General features: G+C 43.1%; 1 protein-coding gene across 2 annotated transcripts in view; it reads right to left on the minus strand.

Moving 5' to 3' along the window:
• Nucleotides 1–19,037, minus strand: part of STAG1 (STAG1 cohesin complex component) — a 1,379,617-nt gene that overhangs the window by 661,778 nt on the left and 698,802 nt on the right. For both annotated transcript variants that reach the window (XM_086943907.1, XM_086943908.1), the window contains exon 10: nucleotides 2,323–2,446. In XM_086943907.1, the coding sequence (XP_086800033.1) occupies nucleotides 2,323–2,446 (124 nt within the window). The remainder of the gene's footprint in view (nucleotides 1–2,322; nucleotides 2,447–19,037) is intronic.

Raw genomic sequence — 19,037 nt, forward strand, 5'->3', positions numbered from 1 at the left:
ACACCAGACCAAATTAGGGGCCCAATTAACAAGGAACGTCCAAAGTGCACCCGTAATATATATGCCCTTGCATGAAGTGCAGCTATATGGCTTTCGGGAATTCACAGGAGTTTACAGAAGTAGGGTAAGAAAAAGTACTCGTAGAAAATATTTGTAAACTGCATTTTAGCTTGAGCAAATATGCATGTGTAGAGTTGATCATGCGAAAATCTGAGTGCTTGCAAGTTTACTTTCCCTCCAACCACTTTTTTTCCCAACTCTGGAAGAAGGTTTAGGTCTGCCATTGTCAGGAGTAAATTTTCAACATTTCTCAATATGGGAAAAGATTAGAGAAGAGTTGTTGAAAACCCTTAAAACATGCAGGTTTGCATGCCCAAAAAGGGAATTCCAACCCTGGAACTATTACGTACCACTACCTTCAGCCCCAGTATGTAGATCTGCGGAAGCGTGGCAACATAAGGGGATTACTAATATTCAAACACTACTATGGTATGAGCCCTGGCATAATCAGAGAGGCTATATAAGAGCTCTTACATAATGAGATTGCTGCCATAATTTGTCGCCATACGCCATTGCACCAAAGGGACAAGTGGATTTTGTTACAGGACAAGTAAAGAAACAGAAGAAAACTTCTAATTCTTTACTATTGCTATAATCGCGGCACTGGCGCTTTACTTTCCATGTTAAAAGTAAAGCGTGGGTGCCCCGATTATAGCAAAAGTAAAGAAATAGAAGTTTCTTTCTATTTCTTTACTTTTGCTATAATCGCGGCACACGCGCTTTACTTTTAATGTTAAAAGTAAAGCGCCAGTGCCGCTATTATACAAAAGTAAAGAAATAGAAGAAAAAAAATATCTATTTTTTTTTCTTTTGCTATAATCACAGCACACGCCTTTACGGCGCGAAGTTGAAAGCAAACGTGGCACGTGCGCTTGTGCGCGTAAGCGCAAGCTGGTGGCTGCTTGGCCGCTTTGGAAGCACTTCCAAAAGCGGCTTACTAAATATCTCGCAAGAGCAGCACATGCGTTGGCTTAAGCGAGACCTAAAAATGCCTCCATCGTTGTGGCTGGTGGCACTGGGGATACTGACATCGGACCCTTTTGTTTCTCCATGGTTCCCAGACGGGGGTAAATTAAAATGTTAGCCAGCAGGTAACGTAAGGAAAAAAGATCAAAATGTGACCACAGTCACACCAGACAAACCTGGCAAACGCGACACCCCTGGCCGAAAATCTAAAAGTTCAAGAAAACTCCTCCTACCTTCCCATACTTGTAATTGTAATTGCACTTGTATAGCGCTTACTAGCCAACGAGGCTTCAAAGCGCTTTTTCGGCAATCAATTGTCCACAAGGTTCCCTTATCGGTACCTTCCCTTAGAGCCCGCACAGGTATGCCAAACTGCCTCTAGCGAGTCCAAAAGCCAATGAACGGGCTGAACAGGCATGAACAGGCTCGCCGCAGGAGGCAACCAGCGCTTTTCAGCGCGTCCGGCTCAGGCATGCGGCCTGCGTCCTCCCCTTCCACCTTCCGCGGTAGTTCTGGGACAGCAAGTCCCTTAGGTACAGTCCAGGGCAAAAGGCAATCAGGCAGAAATGAGTCTCACAGATTCATGGCGACTTGAGTCTAAAACTCAACATGTTTCTTCAAGATCTTGCACCAGACATGCACTTGCCGAGGTATCAATTCTATGTTTTGTTTTTAGTTTATCAAAATATATAAACCATTAAAATATTAAAAACAGCATTAACCCTGACATACAAATAATTAATATAAAACGAGCACATTTCTAAAATCTTTTTTAAATTGGAGTATACAATACTTCAAATTATATGAATTCGTTTCTGATCTTAAGTGCTTCACTACTAAAAGATTTGTATAATCATAATGAATTTTACAGAATAGCAATGACTTACATTTAGTGCATTCCTTTAATATGTGGTGCAAATATCCAATTAAAGTACCACCCGACCATGATAAGGACCATGTAATCTGTCAGACTGGGTATCATACATACATTCTAAGATTCACCAATGCCACAGATAAAGCAACAATGGAGTGAACTGGTTAAATCGCATGACCATAGCACCATTATTCTTTCATCTCTACAGAGCCGAAACACAGGGTAGTTCACTTTAAGGAGGGATGGTGCTTTTGCCTCACTGAAACAAACATTTAGGCTGCATGAAACAAAGCCATGTTGTTTGAATATTTGTTATAAGAAAAAATAAACCGCATCACAGTACTCTGAATTGTGTAGCTTATATCTGTATACTTTTGAGTTACACATCTCAAATCTACTTTAATAGTTTTAAAAACACTTACCCGGTCGTGAAGAGTCCAACCAACATATTTTAAATAACTGTCATTCAGGAAAGCATCACTGTACATTTTCATCCACACCCCAATTTCCTCAATGCAAATTGCTCGAATTTCAGCTATTGCATCACTGAAAATAAAGGAGGCTTAACTAAATTATCAAAAAGATTACATTATATAACATATATATGATTAGGCTCTAAATATATTTTTGAAAGAGAAACATCAGAAACTCAAATCACAGAATTGTTAGCAAGACTTCAAGGGAATGAGGATACAGAAGAGGAGAAGAGGGCTAGTAGCGGAGGTATTCTGATCTAGGGTAGGCTGAAGGATCCTCAGACGAAGACAATGCATAAAATTCATAACTATACGGTTTTATTCCATGAAAACATAATTGTCCCCATAAACACTTACTGAGCATATTTGAAAGTGAGACCTTGCAGAAAATTGCTTTGGGAACACAGCAAGGTAACCTTCCTATATTCAGTTCAGTATAGTTTTATTCGATTTTGGTTTAAAAATCATAAAAGCGTACAGTTAAAATAAAATATAAAAACACACATACAATAACACACGGTATCTGCAAGTAAAAAACTTTTGCCCGACCTGTGGAGATAAATATCTTAATTGTAGCGTACTTTTCACAAATTAAGATTAAATCAGACAGCAATTAATTAAGGTTCCAATACTTAGGACTATAAAACATTGATTCCTGTCGAGTATAAGTGGGAAAGCTACGGCCGCTCGAAACATGGAGTCCTCTGCCCATCAACATGTTGCACCCTACCTTTAGAGTAGATGGGGGGGGGGGGGGATGCACGGCATTCTAGGGTAAAAATCATGCAAATCCCAGACGGAGATTGGGCCGTTTCCCACTTGGGGTGCACAGGTACGTAGGTACGGGACAATATGTCTCTGCCTAAATCTAACAAGTACTAGGTCACCAGCGATATCTTTTGGGAGGGAACCCAGCCAGCCCACCCTTCTAACACTCATTATTGTACCCTCAAGGTTGGATGGCAGGGGTCTGTTTTTTGACAGCCAAAATTTAACCTTGTTCAACAGGTCATGTTGTTTCTGGGTTTTCCCAGGTGTAAGTGCTGGTACTCCCGCGAGGACACATACAAAGGGAGCTGCCTCCGGTGGGAGTTGGATAGGAGAAACTTTATTACGCTGTACTCTAGGAACAGTAAGCCGCGGCAAAACTGGTTTAAAGGGAGTTTTGCGAGCTATTGGGACTGGAGCGTTAGGAACTGTTGTTGGCACCATTTTGTCTTGTGTATTTGGCTTGGGGTCTTTGGGAGTAGAGGGTGGATGGGAACAATTAGGAGTTACAAAACATTTGTTGGCTAGCAAGTTAGACTTGATAATTTCCTCCATTCCAGTCAGCCTGTCCCCTAGTGCGTTTATTTTTTCTATTAATGGAGATATAATAGAGCTGACCAGTTGTTCAATAAGGGATAATAGATCTGGCTGTATAGGAGATACTAGAACAACTATTTTCTCAACAGCCTCAGGAGTCGTGAAAGAGTTACCGACTGGAGCTCTGGGGCTTAAGGGCAATTTTTGGAGTTTTGATTGGTTCCCAATGTTATTAACCCCACTACGTTTCCTTTTAGCTGATGAGAACTGGGGAGATGCAATCCTTTTAGTGTTTACAGTGTTGGTTTTACTGGATGATGGGAGCGGTTGCAGGGGACTATAAGTATCAAGTATTACACAGGAGCTTTCGACAGGAAGCGGTGATTCTACTAAGACATGTGTAGTTTTACACAGGGCGTTTAGCTCGTCTAACCACGGGAAGGCTTGTTCTGTGACTACTGTTTGTGAGGGCAACTGCTTGGTCCATCTACTATGTGTGGACTGGGGAGATACGCCTTTATCGTCTTCTCTAGCAATGGACCGTGTTGCACTATTTGTATTATCCCCATTGTGAGTCATAGTGAGGTTTGGGTGCAACAATATAGTTATCAACAAATCATAAAGTCTGGTACAGAAATTGTCCTTGAAGAAAGGCAAAGTCAATAGGTGGAAAACCAAACGGAAGTGTCTTTTCTTTACCTCCTCTTTACAGAGAGCCAAGAGCCAAGGGGGGTAACCCCGACCCGTCCTCCTCGGGCCGTAGAGGGCCCGCCCTTTGCCCAGGCTTCGCCCGGCGTCCGCGACGCGGAGAGAGCTTCCTTAATTTACGCGCCTCCGGGGGCGCTAGTCCTCGGGATGTGTGGGCGGTACAGGATGTTGTCCCAGGGCTTGCTGGGAGCTGTAGTTCCGTCCAGGTAGCTAGAACAACGGCGGCAGGGGGAACAAGCAGGGTCGGAGCCCCAGCAGCAGGTGAGGGAAAGTGTGTCCGCCTGCTCCCCTCCTCCGCCCGATATGGATTTCAAACAGGTCCCCCTTTAACCTTCCTATATGCATTGGTCTTTAGGTTCCCTGAATATGTTCTCTGAAACAGTGTTGATTAATATGAGATTTTTTTATTGGTATATTAGAATGGAGCACGGCAAGGCCAACATGGAACTTTCTAAAAACCTTCATTTTTAATTCATTTTTTATCTGACTGGGAAAAGTACATGCCACTAATAATGCCTACATTTATAAGTCCAGACATATCTTAATATAAATTCCTTCGATTCAAAGTCCCACAATCAACAAAAACTGCCATAACCCATTAGCAGGGCAAAAAAGCTTCACAAAGGTTTTAAAAATCTGACACCAATAGATAATGTGCATTTAGGTTCCTCTGCAGCAGCAGGCTTCATCCTGCCCACCTTTGTTCTTTACATGCATTAACATGGCAACAAAACTAGAGCTAACCTGAAAATGAAGGATTGTTGCGAACTGAAGACACCTTTGATTTAAAAGTTACAAAGTAACCAACTTTCTTTAGCTTACACATGAACATACTCTGCCCACACACATTGGAAACAGATTAAAGCACAACATACAAAGTAATGATGACAGCAAACTCTAGTCAGACAAAACAAACAACGTTTAAACAAATTAGTCAAATTAAGCACCTACTCTGGATAAACCACTGTGAAAGTGGTATTTTGTTTGGCATAGCCCACATAGCTACAATGCAGACTTTGGTTGTGACAGGTCTCTGAAATACAACTAAAAAAACATTACTTACTTTTAACATCAGTTCTCCACGATGGGTATATTCAATGTTTTAATAAGCATTACAATAATAAATACACATGTGCAGGATACTGGAACAAAGAAATACATCTCTACAAGATATACTGCCCAAGAGATAGCTCATCATATAATGGTCAACAACTACTCTTTCACTTTAAATAGCACACTCCTAGTATGCATCGAGGCAGGTGATCTATTAGTTTGTTTTGCCAAACTAATGAAGAAAGCAAAGACATTAAATAATTGACTCAATACCGATGGCCCTAACAGAAGAGAGGAGGCTGACATAAAACATGAAGGAGGTATTTGTCCGGATCAACACTAAAGAATGCTGAATTGTCACAGGAAGTACCTCAATACAACTTCCAGGTGCTTCTCAGCGCCAATATATTGATGTTCCCAATGCTTCCTAAATATGTTCCAACTTGTGCACTTTCAGTCCAGGAGGGTTTGTGTGTGTGTGTGTGTGGGGGGGGGGGGGGGGGGGTACTCAGATGGTAATGTAGGTTTACAGAATCATCAGTGGACCACTACTATCACAACAATATTTTTTTACGAAGACGGGGAGAAACAGGTCATTGGCGGGTGAGGAAGGGAGGCTGCCTTGCCTTTTGACCCTTTTGCCAAACGAGGTCAATAACCTCAAGGATGGCTCTCACTGCTTTCTGTGGCTCATTCCGAAGTCGAAAAAGAAGTAGTCTTTTTTGGCAATGACTAAACTTAACCCTTTGACTTTAGAGTGAAACTTGCAGTCATCAACTCCTCCTGTGTAGGAGTAATGATTCTTCCAATGTACCTTGAGGTACTTCCCCTTCCTCATCATCTACATTTTCAACCTCCATCAGCTTCTACTTGATGGCGGATGGGAGCTAAAGGCAATGGTAGCAGCTGCAGAGATGGTAGGAGTGTCTGGGGAAGAAGAAGTAGCTGCGGCTGATGTGCTACTTGGTCCGGGAACCTGAAGTAAAATCTCTCCTGTGCTCTAAAGTCTGAGGAGATGCACTTGGACAAGGAGCATCAGACAACAAAGCGCATTGTGGAAGGGCATAAAATCTCAAGGTATGAATGCCTTCCACAGTATTGTAGTAAATCCTATCATAAGGAGGATCCTAGTAAGGCCAATGCTGGCCACCTTAGTTAATAGTAAAGGTGATGCAAGCAAGGAGCACCCGTAGTATGTCCTTGGTCATTTTGTGCACCCGGTCTAAAGATCCTTCTCTTGGGATTTGGCATGCAGTTGAATCAAGCGGCTAGTAGGACTCATCTTCTGCCTCATGCTAAGCTTCTTTTTCAAAGAGGTTTGCTGGCAATTCTGGTGGCACCTTAGTAGGAAGTATGGGATTACACATGAGTAGTAGTGACTGTGGGTTATCTGGTTACTATCAAAGGAGTTGTCTGTGCCACTGATAAGCGCGTCTCTAAAATGTAAAAAAAAGATTCAACAATGAGTCACTGAAGACAAGCTGAAGTCTACCAGGACAGTCACTGATGAAGTGGCTGCTTTCAATCATCAATGGGTTGCAGACGATATGGTGGACGGACAATAGGCAATGGTGCAGAGCCTTGAGGCAACCAGAGGTCTCTAGTAGAATACAAATCTCATTACTGTCAGAAGATTCCGAGACAAAAAAGGATTTCCAAGTAATCATTAATTTATATTGTTACCCTTTCGAAAGCAGGTGGAGGAGTGTGGCTCACTGATTAGAGCGGCAGACCCCAATGCAGATTTCTGGCCCGGGACCAGGGTTCAATTCCCGACGCGGCAGGGTCCTGAGCCCAAAAATGTCCACGGACTTGATAATTCTCGCCTCGGTGCCTACTCTAGTCATGGGGTCCCACGCTGCAACTCTGGGCAATAGCTTGCTTAATCTCCACTACGGCGGCCCACCCTCTACGGGATGCCTGGCTTTCACCTTGGGGATGCCCAGTTGGGGTTATCTCACAGGGAAAAAGCCAGGACGGGTTCCCAAGGCAAGCACCTTGATGCCTTTGGGTGATACGTGCGCTATATAAGTCGCAATACATTACATTACATTACATTACATGATACTTTAAGCCCGTAGGGACAAAGAATAATGATGGCTTAAGAAGTAACAAACTGATGAATGAGAAGCTTCTTATTGAATGAGTGTCCAAAACATCATACATGAGAACCAATCAGAGTTTTAAATTCCTTAAAATTTACAACACCAACCTACAAACTATAAAGAGTTCAGCTTTTTCAGCAAGTATCAAAATATTCATATGTACAAACTCTTCAAATGAGGATCGAACACTGATGTGTATTTGGAAAGAACACTGTTGTGCATTGCTGAGGCCATAAAGATGAAGAGAAATAAAGATTGCTGCTAGCTACCTTGGACATGGAATTTGAGAGACATGTTCGAATTCCAATAAAATATATGAATGCTTAGATCAAGGACAAAATACATCTCCTTTTGAATAAGTTGAGAAGATCTGAACCAAAATCATTTTAAATCTTATTCATGAATTGGTTCAATTCTCTTAAAGTACCTCAGCATTTGCTATTTTCTTAAGTCAGAAGGGAATGAAGATAAGGGACTAACCTCATACTACAGGAGGAACACCCACCCCCCATAGATACTAAATTCGAAATGTTCAGACCACTGTGAAGAGAAGAATCCCTTTACAATGTAAAGTAGTCTAATAGAAAATATGTAACATTTTTTCTATTTTTGAAAAGATATAGCTGGGAATGCGTGATCTCCTTTCTGCAAAGGTACAGAGACAAACTGGAATGAGGTTTGGCCTCATTACATTTTTGTTTTGGATGGACTGACTAAGTCATTAGTCTGCAGCATGAAGCAAAAATGAATAACCTCCTCTCCTGGGAGGTAAAGGTGTACAATGCTTGAACTTCAACGACATTTGTGTCCAAGAGGTTTTTGGAAGTAAAATCGGCAATTAACATTAAAGCAATATGTCAGCTTTAATAACTAGTGAAGCAGCTCATCCGTATATTCATTGTGACAATATGAAGGAACATATTTAACACTCCTTCAGAATCACGGACGGCGGCCAATGTCATTGTTACACTGTCAGAGCGGAAAACATCTACATGCTAAATATGATTGTAGAAGCAGATGGGACCGCACAGAAACTATTCTTATGTTCCAACAGTGACAAAAAACAATCTTTATCATCTTACATCATTCGTACAAATGGAGGAGAAAAAAACCTTAAAATATTTAAGAACTTTAATATCAAAAGCTACAAGGGAATGGCCACCTTCCTGGGAATTAACATCTACTGCGCAAGTCCACATTCCAAGAAATTTTAAAATAACTTCGAAAGACAGGGAACTACAAACACTACAAAGAGTATTTTTATTAAACAACTATTACAATGGACACAGCAATAATCTCGTACTTACAGATACGGAAAGAAGTGGATGCAGCTCTTTAAACACTAACGGATCTAGTGGGCCTTCTTTGAGTACAGCCAGCACTGTGAAAAGTAGACACAGTGACACATCAATTGGCCCGGTAACAAAGAAATAAACCCAGAAGCAATAAAGGAATGCATGAACGACTGTGGACTAGATCTGTGATCACCTGTATGCTACATCCCTCACCACCACACTCCCCTTTCCTTCAGGAGTAGCTCACTGAGAAGCCACCTGTAACCATTTATGTATCCCAAATAGGGATAATATCAGTGATGTTCACCTTACCTAGTGATATAGAATGAAATGTGTAATAAAATCTATTAACATGGACTGCAAATGGCCAGGTACACACCCTGAGTGCAAGTTTAATAGTCCTTGGGATTACCCTTCGATCTGGGGACAATATCAAAGCCACTGACAACCCCAATGTTATATATATAAATATTCACTGAAAAAAAACATAGGTTTCAGGCTTGATATAGTTCGGAATTAGCATTTAAAAAACCTTAGAATTTCACTGAAAAAAAACATAGGTTTTAGGGGTGTTATAGTTAGCTGGACATTTCACTCGTACAAAACCATTGAAATTGCTCCGATATAATTAGTTGTACTAACTACATCTCGCAGGCCCCCAAACCACTGCTGATGATGTCACATATTACATCATTCATGACATGGTCAGTGACATCACAGAGGTTTTTTAAAGCTAATTTCTAACTATATCAGGCCGGAAACCTATGTTTTTTCAGTGAATTTCAAAGGTTTTGTAAATGAAAAATTTTAATGTATTAATTGTTATACTGATTTTTTTTATACTGATTTACTACAGTTTTTAAACTATTTGTTTTTAGATTTTTTCTAATTACAATACAAAATATACTTTCTCAGAATGAATTACTTTAGTTTAAATAATTTGCAAATACGCAATAGAATTTTAAGTACAGTAGTTACAGTTGTTGCGATGGGCAACAATTTTTAAAACAGGTTTTAGTTTGTGTTTGCTGCCCAGCGTTTAGGGAGCTTCTCCTATTGTTTTTAACTTTGAATGCTATTTAGAATTTAAAATTGTGTTTTTTAAAATTTGCACTTCGCTGTGACCAGCGATATCGGCGTTACAAGCTTCGTTGTAGCTTCCTGATACCACTCCCCCGGGGTAGCCAATCAGAATTAATGAGATGTGGAGCTGACATCCACATCGGATATTTATGCTGGCAAGCTCACGGTAGCGCAGCGGGCGCCCTGGCGGGGCGCCGGCGGCGGGCCAAAGGCAAGCCCTGGGCTCATCCTGTGCACAGCGCCAGCGATGCTGCCCGTAAGGCCAAGAAACTGTGTTATTCAAGCCAGGCATTGCGGGAGTTAGGTGAGAATGGTGGTGTTGGGGTAGGCATGCCCATTTTTGAGAACTCTGCCAGTCCTAAGTCCGACTTCATTAGTAAGGAAGCTCTGGTCTGTGGTTTACTCAATGTAAGATCTCTTCCTAAACATGCTATAGAGATCAAATTACTCACTGAAGCACATCACCTTGACCTATTACTCATGACTGAGACCTGGTCTTCTACTAACACTGCTTTTGAACTAGGATTGGCGTGCCCCCCGGGGTATAAAATCTTGCATAAGCCCAGAGTCACTGGTAGGGGCGGTGGAGTTGGCTTGATGTTCAAAGAAGGGTGGGATTTTGCCCCTTTGGACATTGATGCAGTGGAGGAATTTGAGCTCCTGGGTTTCTCTCTAAAAGATCCCAGGGGCCATCTACTGGATGGCATAGTGTGTTACAGACCCCCCGTGCAGTCAATCTATCCCAATTACATGTGCTGATAGATGTTTTTAACAATATGGCTGTTACCCAGTCGAGAATGCTTATTGCAGGATATTTCAATCTCTGGCATAATGGGACCCTAGATACGTTTTACCATACTCTTCTTCAATCTTGCAAAAATCTGGGCCTTTTTCAGGGAGTGACTAGACCTACACATATAGGGGGGGACATGCTCAACCTAGTTTTCACTGAGGAAAGGGCTATTGATCATATGCAGATTCTCCCTGTAGACTGGACCGATCATTATTTGATCAAATTTCTGATTGAAATCCCTAGCCGTTGAGCTACCGCCCTGAGGGATGTTGGGAATTTCCTCAGTAGAGACTGGAAGAGGCTTTTGGGAAAGGCAACAGTGTTTAACGCTCCCATTTAAAGAGGATTTTGATGCACATAGCTCAGTGGATGAGAACTATACGCTTTTCTGCAGTCATATTAATGCAATTGTCAATCAAACTGCCCCTCTAAAAAAGACTCTCCGCTAGGTGGTTCAACAACAAACTTAAGGACTTGAAATTAAAATGTAAACAGGCAGAAAGAAAATGGAGAAAGCACTATGCAGACGAGGATAAGTTAGCCTGGAAAGTGGCTATATCCCTTTATAAAAAAGACATTTTTGCCGCCAAACAGGAATATTTCGCAGGAGTCATTTTGAATTCAACGAATAAGTCTAAATGCATTTTCAAATTAGTTGAGGATCTTGCTAATCCTCAGTGTTTACATAACCCGATCCTGCCTTCCCATGATCTCTGTGATAACTTAGCAACCTTTTTCAAGGATAAAATTACTACTATTATCACTGGGCTAAAAAATTACATGTCTTGGGGGGTAGAAGGCATGACCTCTAAGGCAGTACCCTTAATGGCTAGTGTGGGCGTAGCGTCCCACGTAGATACACCGATTGATGAAAGAGCCGATAAATTGAGTCCTCTTGATCATTTTGAGACCCTCTCGGAAGAGGAATTAGGCAGGCTTGCCATGGGTGTTTCCTCAGGCACCCCACTGGACCCCTTCCACATAAAATCTGGAAGGAATTTGCCTTAGAGCTCTTCCCTAAGCTCCGAAAGATCTGTAATCAATCACTTTCTAGTGGAGTAGTACCATCTGGTTTGAAATAGGCGATAGTTACACCACTCTTGAAGGAGGCCACTCTTGACCCTACCTGCCTGGGTAATTATCGGCCCATCTCTCTCCTCCCCTATCCAGTGAAGATTCTGGAATGCATGGTCAGCAAATCTCGGTCAGCCCTCCTAGTACGCTTTGGCTGCCTGGCAGATGTACAGTTCGGCTTTCGTCCAGAACATGGAACTGAATCGGCCTTGGTGACGGACCGTGATGGACGATCTGCATCAGATGGCAGACAGGGGACAATCAGCAATACTTGTGCTGCTTGACCTGTCTGCCGCATTCGACACGGTCAGTCATGATATTCTGCTGGCACGTCTAGAGGAAGCGGGAGTAGTGGGCACCGCCCTGGTTTGGTTTCAATCCTATTTATCTGGCAGGTGTCAGACAGTGGCTCTTTCTCCATTCCAGTCAGCTTTCACAAACATCTGTCATGGGGTTCCACAAGCGTCGGCTATTAGCCTAATTTTATTCAACATTTATTTGAGCCCTCTGATTAATATCATTCGGGCCCACAATGTGAAGGTGGTAAACTATGCTGACGACACTCAGATCATTCTATCCCTGGATGGAATCCAACCTAACGCTCGAGGATTTTCATGCATGTATGCATAATACTGCGCAGTGGTTACGTGACAACTCCTTACAATTTAATTTGTGTAAGACCGAAATTATACACTGTGCAGTTGGGAAGGTCCCCCGGCCTCTTCCTTGTAACTTCTGGCCTCTCGCTACTTCCACTCCTCTGGCGCCATCTAGGACGGTGCGTAACTTGGGTGTCCTGTTTAACACCAACTTGTCACTGGAGACTCAAGTGAACAAGACGGTGGGGTGCTGTTTCGGCCTTATGAGGGCTCTAAGGAAGATTCTTCCATTGCTTCCAGCTATGGCTAGAGCCTTGATTATTCAAGGCGTTATTCTGAGTAGACTTGCCTACTGTAACGCCTTATTGCTGGAATCTCCCAAATATCTAATCCAGAGACTGCAGCGTGTTCAGAACACAGCAGTGAAACTAGCCCTTTCCAGACCAAGGGGTTCCTCTGCCTCATTGTGCCTAGCCGACCTACATTGGCTCCCTGTGCAGCAAAGAATACTTTTTAAATCTCTTTGTATTGGGTTCAGGGGGCTGCATGGATTTGGTCCTAGGCCATTGCAGAGGAAACTGGTCTGGGACCTACCTGGAGTCTTCGCTCCTCTTCTGCTTACTTGGCAAGTGTACCCAGGTTTCACAGTGCCAGACTGGGAGGAAGATCCTTCAGTTTCGCTGCTGTGAAGCTCTGGAATGAGCTTCCGCTGAAAATCAGACAATGTAGTACTTTGTCCCTGTTCAGGAAAAAGACTAAAACTTGGTTGTTCTCTAGAAACTAACTCTGTTGGGCTTCAGTAATGCTCATTATAGGCTGCATTTCATCTTTAGTCATCCTTCTTGCTCCTGCTGGTCTGTGTTTCACGTATCTTTTTAGCGCCAGGGTACCCGTGGGGTGTTTGTTGCTCTTTATCAATGTTATATACAATACAATACAATTTCAAATACAATGCAACATTGAGCTCAATGTGAATTTCTAGTCAAATGCAATTCGTTACTTTATGGATTACTTTTCTAACCACAGGACTGGACCCTAGATTCAGTCCTTGGACATCTCCTGTAAACAGTTGAGCAAAAGCGTTTTGGTTACAGTCGTGATTTTTAAGGAATATTATTGTATTTTAAAAGTTGACAGAAATTTTTTCACATAGAATCTCCAATGTTATCCTATGGCAGAAAATTCACTTAGCAGGTAAGTAGTGTTATCGTTAGTTTTTCTTACTCAGTGGTGGATCCTGGATCCAGCACTGGTGCATCGCCTGTAAACAATTGAAAGAATGTGTTTAAATCATACAGGCGATTTTTAAGGAATATTTTTAGTTTATGAAAATAGACAAACTTTTCTGCTGAAAACCACACAATGGATTCCTATGGAAGGAAATACAAGTTACTGGTAAGTACGCTTAGAATTACTTTTCGGGGTCAGTACTGGGATAAAAGATGCAGCACTGGGTTCTCTCCTGATAACAGGTGAGTAAATTGGAATTCGTAGTTCGGCTGATTTTAGAGGAATATTTTTTACGTTTCAAAAATCGACACTTAGAAACTTTTCTGGTGAAAACCACACAATGGATTCCTATGGAAGGAAATACAAGTTACTGGTAAGTACGCTTAGAATTACTTTTCAGGGTCAGTGCTGGGCTAAAAAATGCAGCACTGGGTTCTCTCCTGATAACAGGTAAGTAAATCAGAATTCGTAGTTCGGCTGATTTTAGAGGAATAGTTGTACAATGGTGAAGGAATGGGCTGAGGTGACATGTGTGCAAACACACCCTTCGGCGTGTTTTAAGTTGGGGAATTAATTACTCTTCAATCCTGCGGTCCCGTGGCGGCCAACTAGCCCACCAGGTACCTCCAGTATGCGTCAGGGAGCTGCGTTGCAGAGAGGTGTTCTGAGGCCACGCCCCTTTTTACAACACTCTGCAACGCAGCTCCGTGGCACTTAGTGGAGGTACCTGGTGGGCTAGTTGGCCCCCAGTGTACCTCTGGATTGAAGAGCAATTAATTCCCCAACTTAAAACGCGCCACAGGGTGTGTTTGCACACATATCACCTCAGGCCCCGTCTCCTACCTTCACTACTGTGCAAACGCGCCTGTGGCGCGTTTTTAAGTTGGGGGATTAGGTCCCCTTAAATCCTGAGGTACCCTGGCGGCCAACTAGCCCACCAGGTACCTCTAGTAAGAGCCACAGAGCTGCGTTGCAGAGGGGTGTAAAAAAGGGCATGGCCTCAGAACACCTCTCTGCAACGCAGCCCCTGGCGCATACTGGAGGTTCCTGGTGGGCTAGTTGGCCTCCAGGGACCCTCAGTATTCAAGTGGAATTAGTTCCCCATCTGCAAAGGCGCCAGGGGGCGCGTTTGCAGGGTGGTGCAAGAAGGGGGCGTGGCCTCCGGGCCGATCCGTTTTTTTTTGTTTTGTTTAATAATGAGGGCTGTGTAGCCTCCCTTTTTCTAATTTATTGGCCCTGGGGACCCAATCCCCCAGGGCCTGCCCCCAATTTTTCTTTTTTAAAAATAAATAAATCAGGTAGGGGGCCGCGAGGCCCCCCTCTCCTTTGGCCATAATTTGCCCTGGGAACCCATCACCCGGGGCATGGCCCTTTTTTTGTTCATTGTTATTTTGGAGGGGGGGGGCTGCCTTGCCCCCCTCCTGTGGCCAGTTCTGGCCCCAAGGACCCCATCCCCCGGGCCGTTTCTTTTTAAAAAAAATATTTTTGGGGGGAGGGGGGCCGCTTGAGCCCCCTCCCGGGTCACTACTAACCCCGGGGACCCCATCCCCTGGGTCTGGCCCTCTTCGTTGGGGCCCGGGGGGGGGGGGGGGGGGGGGGGGGGGGGGAAGTCCCCAATCCCCCCCACGGTTCCAGCCGGTTCACCGCCTCCTGTGGGAGCCAGCATTGCTTTTCCACCAGGGGAGCAGCATGTTAGCTGCTCCCCTGGTGGAAAAGCAATATGCTTTCCTATTTGGAAGAGAGAGCAGGTTTCCTGCCCTCTCTTCCAAATAGGATAGGAGTTTGCAATGACAGGGTGGGACCCGCGAGGCTCCCGCCCTGTCATTGCAAACTACAGTGTCCCGGGGGTGGGCACCCCGGAACACTGCAGGAGCTGGCCCTGGGGGGTGGCGGTCCCAAGGGCCTAGACAAGGCTCCAGGAGGGGGGCCACGCGGCCCCCTCCCACATTTTGAAGATGCCCCGAGGGTGGCGGTCCCCGGGGCTGGGGGGGCCTGAGAGCCCCCTCACACATTTTAAACAAGCCCAGGGGGGATGGCAGTCCCCGGTTAGCCCCGTAAGCCCCCCGCATATATTAAGTTAGAGCCCTGGGGGTGGCGGACCCCGGGGCAGTGTGGGGGCGATTGGGACCCTCCCACACAATTTTTCTATGATGCCCCCGGGATTTGGCCCCCCCCGGGGCAAATTAGCATATTTAGCACGGGAGACCAAGTTTTTTTTATTGGCAGGTTGAGAGTATCCTGAGCGCATCCTCCGTTTTTTTTTTTTTTTTATAATTCTTTTGGGTCCTTGTGGGACCCCCTGAGCAGGCACTGGTGATTGTAAAATAAAACCGGATAAAAAAACAGAGTCCCGAAAGAGAACTGAAGATGTGATGGGATTGTAAAAAGATATTATATATATATATAACACTTGAGCGCGATTGCCAATCTGGACCAAGCATACCCAGTGGCGCGACACATTCATGAGTCCCATGGGGGCAATGCAGATGGTCTAACATATTTTGTTATAGACAGCATCCCCAAGAACCCAAGAGGTGGTAATCGAAAACTTGCGTCACGCCGCCTGGAGTCAAGATATATAGTTCTCTTGAACTCCAAGATCCCTTCAGGTGTGAATGCGGATGAAGCCCTTAGTGTCCACATTTAAGCAAACACTTCAAAGCGTTCTGCCCGCTTCCACTTTCCCGAGTACCCTTGAACAACTGCATTTTATTTAACATTTCACTGTAAATACACTGCGCACATAAATGTCAATATAGGGAGATGACATACAACAGTGCATCAAACATTTCACGCCATGCCAAACATTAGGCACCCCCCGTTGTCAAGCAGCACTTGTAATAAAATACAATAGTGGCAGGTCCCGCTCGCTATCCCTTTCTCAGCAGGAACATTAAACTCTAAACATTAGTTTAAACTGCGGTAGGATTAAGGGCCAGACAGGGCGCACGTACCGTTAACTCTAGGAATCACCGGGTCAGGATAGCAAGAGTGCTCGGCAACCCCTTCAGAGTGCGCCAAGGAATCTGGCAAACAATGAGGTTACAGCGCCGACCCAATCACTATGCTTATATGTCCACCCTGTATGTAGGAACACACGGGATTCGCTGTCATTTGTGCCTGACAAACATGCACCATAAATCGGTGGAAGGAGGGAGTTTGAAATGTTCGTTTTCACACAATGTTGGACACAATTAATCACACATTATAATTTAAGCACGAATTATGTTGTTCAAATATGCTGCACAATTCTGTTATATGTGAATTCAACAGTAACAGTAGAAAGACTTCCGTGATGTTGTAATGTGCAAGTCATGTATAAGGCAGCGTCATCACCTTGGGTGTAACCATGTAACTATAGCAACTGCCATTAGCAAAAATTGAGCCTACCCAATCATTGGCAATGTGCTTATGTATATATAACCTTTGATGTCAGCATGCATTTGTTAGTGAACAAGGCGGCAGGAGTCCGTCGAAACGCGTCTGAGCAGTAACTGAGCTAAGGAATAAAAACGTTTGAATTGAAACTCACGGAGTCAGCGCCTTCTTTCATCAGAAGTTTGGTATGGTAAAGAATATATATATATATATATATATATATATATATATATATATATATATATATATACACACACACACACACACACACATATACATATATATATATATATATATATATATAAACACATATATAATATATAGAAAGAACTGAAAGAGAACTGAAGATGTGATGGGATTGTAAAGATATTTTATATATATATATATATATATATATATATATATATATATATATATATACACACACACACACACACACACACATATATATATATATATAAACACATATATAATATATATATTTTTTTTATTTAACAAGACGGGATAAATCCAGGTGAACATCTGGATAGTGAAAGCCCAAGCTTCAGTAGTTCGTTTACTTTACTGGCTCCTTGCAGGCTATGTGTTACTGTAACCATTAGGTGGCAGTCTCGTTCAGAAATTCAATTTATTTGCAATGTCCGGAGCGACAATTCCCATCACAATGGGGAAGCAAGGCCTGCAGATAATTTTTGTTACGGTTAAGAGAGGAAAAGTTCACATCTACTGCCAAGAAGCCTTTATCACGCACACAACAGATAAACTGTCGAGAAAAAGACAGCAGATCCCACCCAGCAGCTTGAGTCAGTGTATCAACTTAAACTAAGACAAGGAAGGACATTAGAAAACGTGTTGCTTTAAGAGACGGTACCCACTAATTTCACTGATGGAAAACTAAAAACGCAGGATCCTTCATAGATTCCATAGTGAGAACGGTTGGTTGACATTTCAAATGTTTTCCCCACATACTATTTTAGAAGCAAAAAGCGACAGTAAATGCTAACCTGTATGAGACTTAATTGAACTGAGCAGTCATCAAAATGCTTTTTGACCGTTTTTGGATCAGGGAAGATACATTTCCCTTATTTGGCCTTAACCGTCTTACATTTCACATTTAATTTTATATTCTATGATTTCTTTAGAGCCCCAATAGGAAAATGCCCATAACATGTAACAAGGTGTACTTGTAAAGCTCAGCTCACGTTCATTCTTGTGCCTCTTGGAGGGGACGACCCAGCTGTATATTTTTACCCAACTCAATGGTGCTCATTTTATCGACATTGGTAGAATGAAAGGGTGAGTGAGCCTGCTGGTATTTAAACGTGTGAGGTCAAACAGATTCATTGAGTACATTGAATAGTCTACTGAGCCCCCAGACATACTATGATCTACTTTATACTTCATGACGTACCTAATCTAAAGTACAATCTGACTTTCAATATCTTTGATGGAAAACGAGCATGTTGCCTATGCCACTAAAACAGGTCCGACATAATTCAGTAAATCACTTATTTTTAATTATACATCTGCCTAAATGAAAAGTCAGTTACCTGTAATCCTAGTTCTTCTCCAGAGGAATTAGAAAATCATAAGTGTCTGGCCCAGAGCATATGTTGGGACGGAAAAGCCCAGCATCCTCAGTGTCCCAGTTGCAACGATTTTCGGTCAAGGGCAAGCACAATCATGCATGTGCTGTATTCATTATGAACACTGGGAACATAATGGATAAGGTTTAATGCCAACACGTATGAAATTACACTTGCTACAGTCTATAAAAATGCCTCAAGTGCACCTTTCACAGGTAACTCTACTGGCTGAGAGGGAGGTAGATGAGGCGGGGCACCAAGGCACAGGCGCTTCATAGAAAGCCTTTAATTCCCTATGCTTGGTACATGCACTGTGTGTGCCTAGGTGTTGCCTGGGCAAAGAGTGGGCCGTCTGCACCAATCCGAGCCCAGAGGAAGCTGCGCTTGGCCACCTCTTTAGGCTCCATGACCAGGATTCGGCCTATTGGATCAACAAGTGATTTAAAGTTGAA

Source organism: Lissotriton vulgaris, chromosome 11 (genome assembly GCF_964263255.1).
Source record: "Lissotriton vulgaris chromosome 11, aLisVul1.2, whole genome shotgun sequence".
Lineage (NCBI taxonomy): Eukaryota > Metazoa > Chordata > Amphibia > Caudata > Salamandridae > Lissotriton > Lissotriton vulgaris.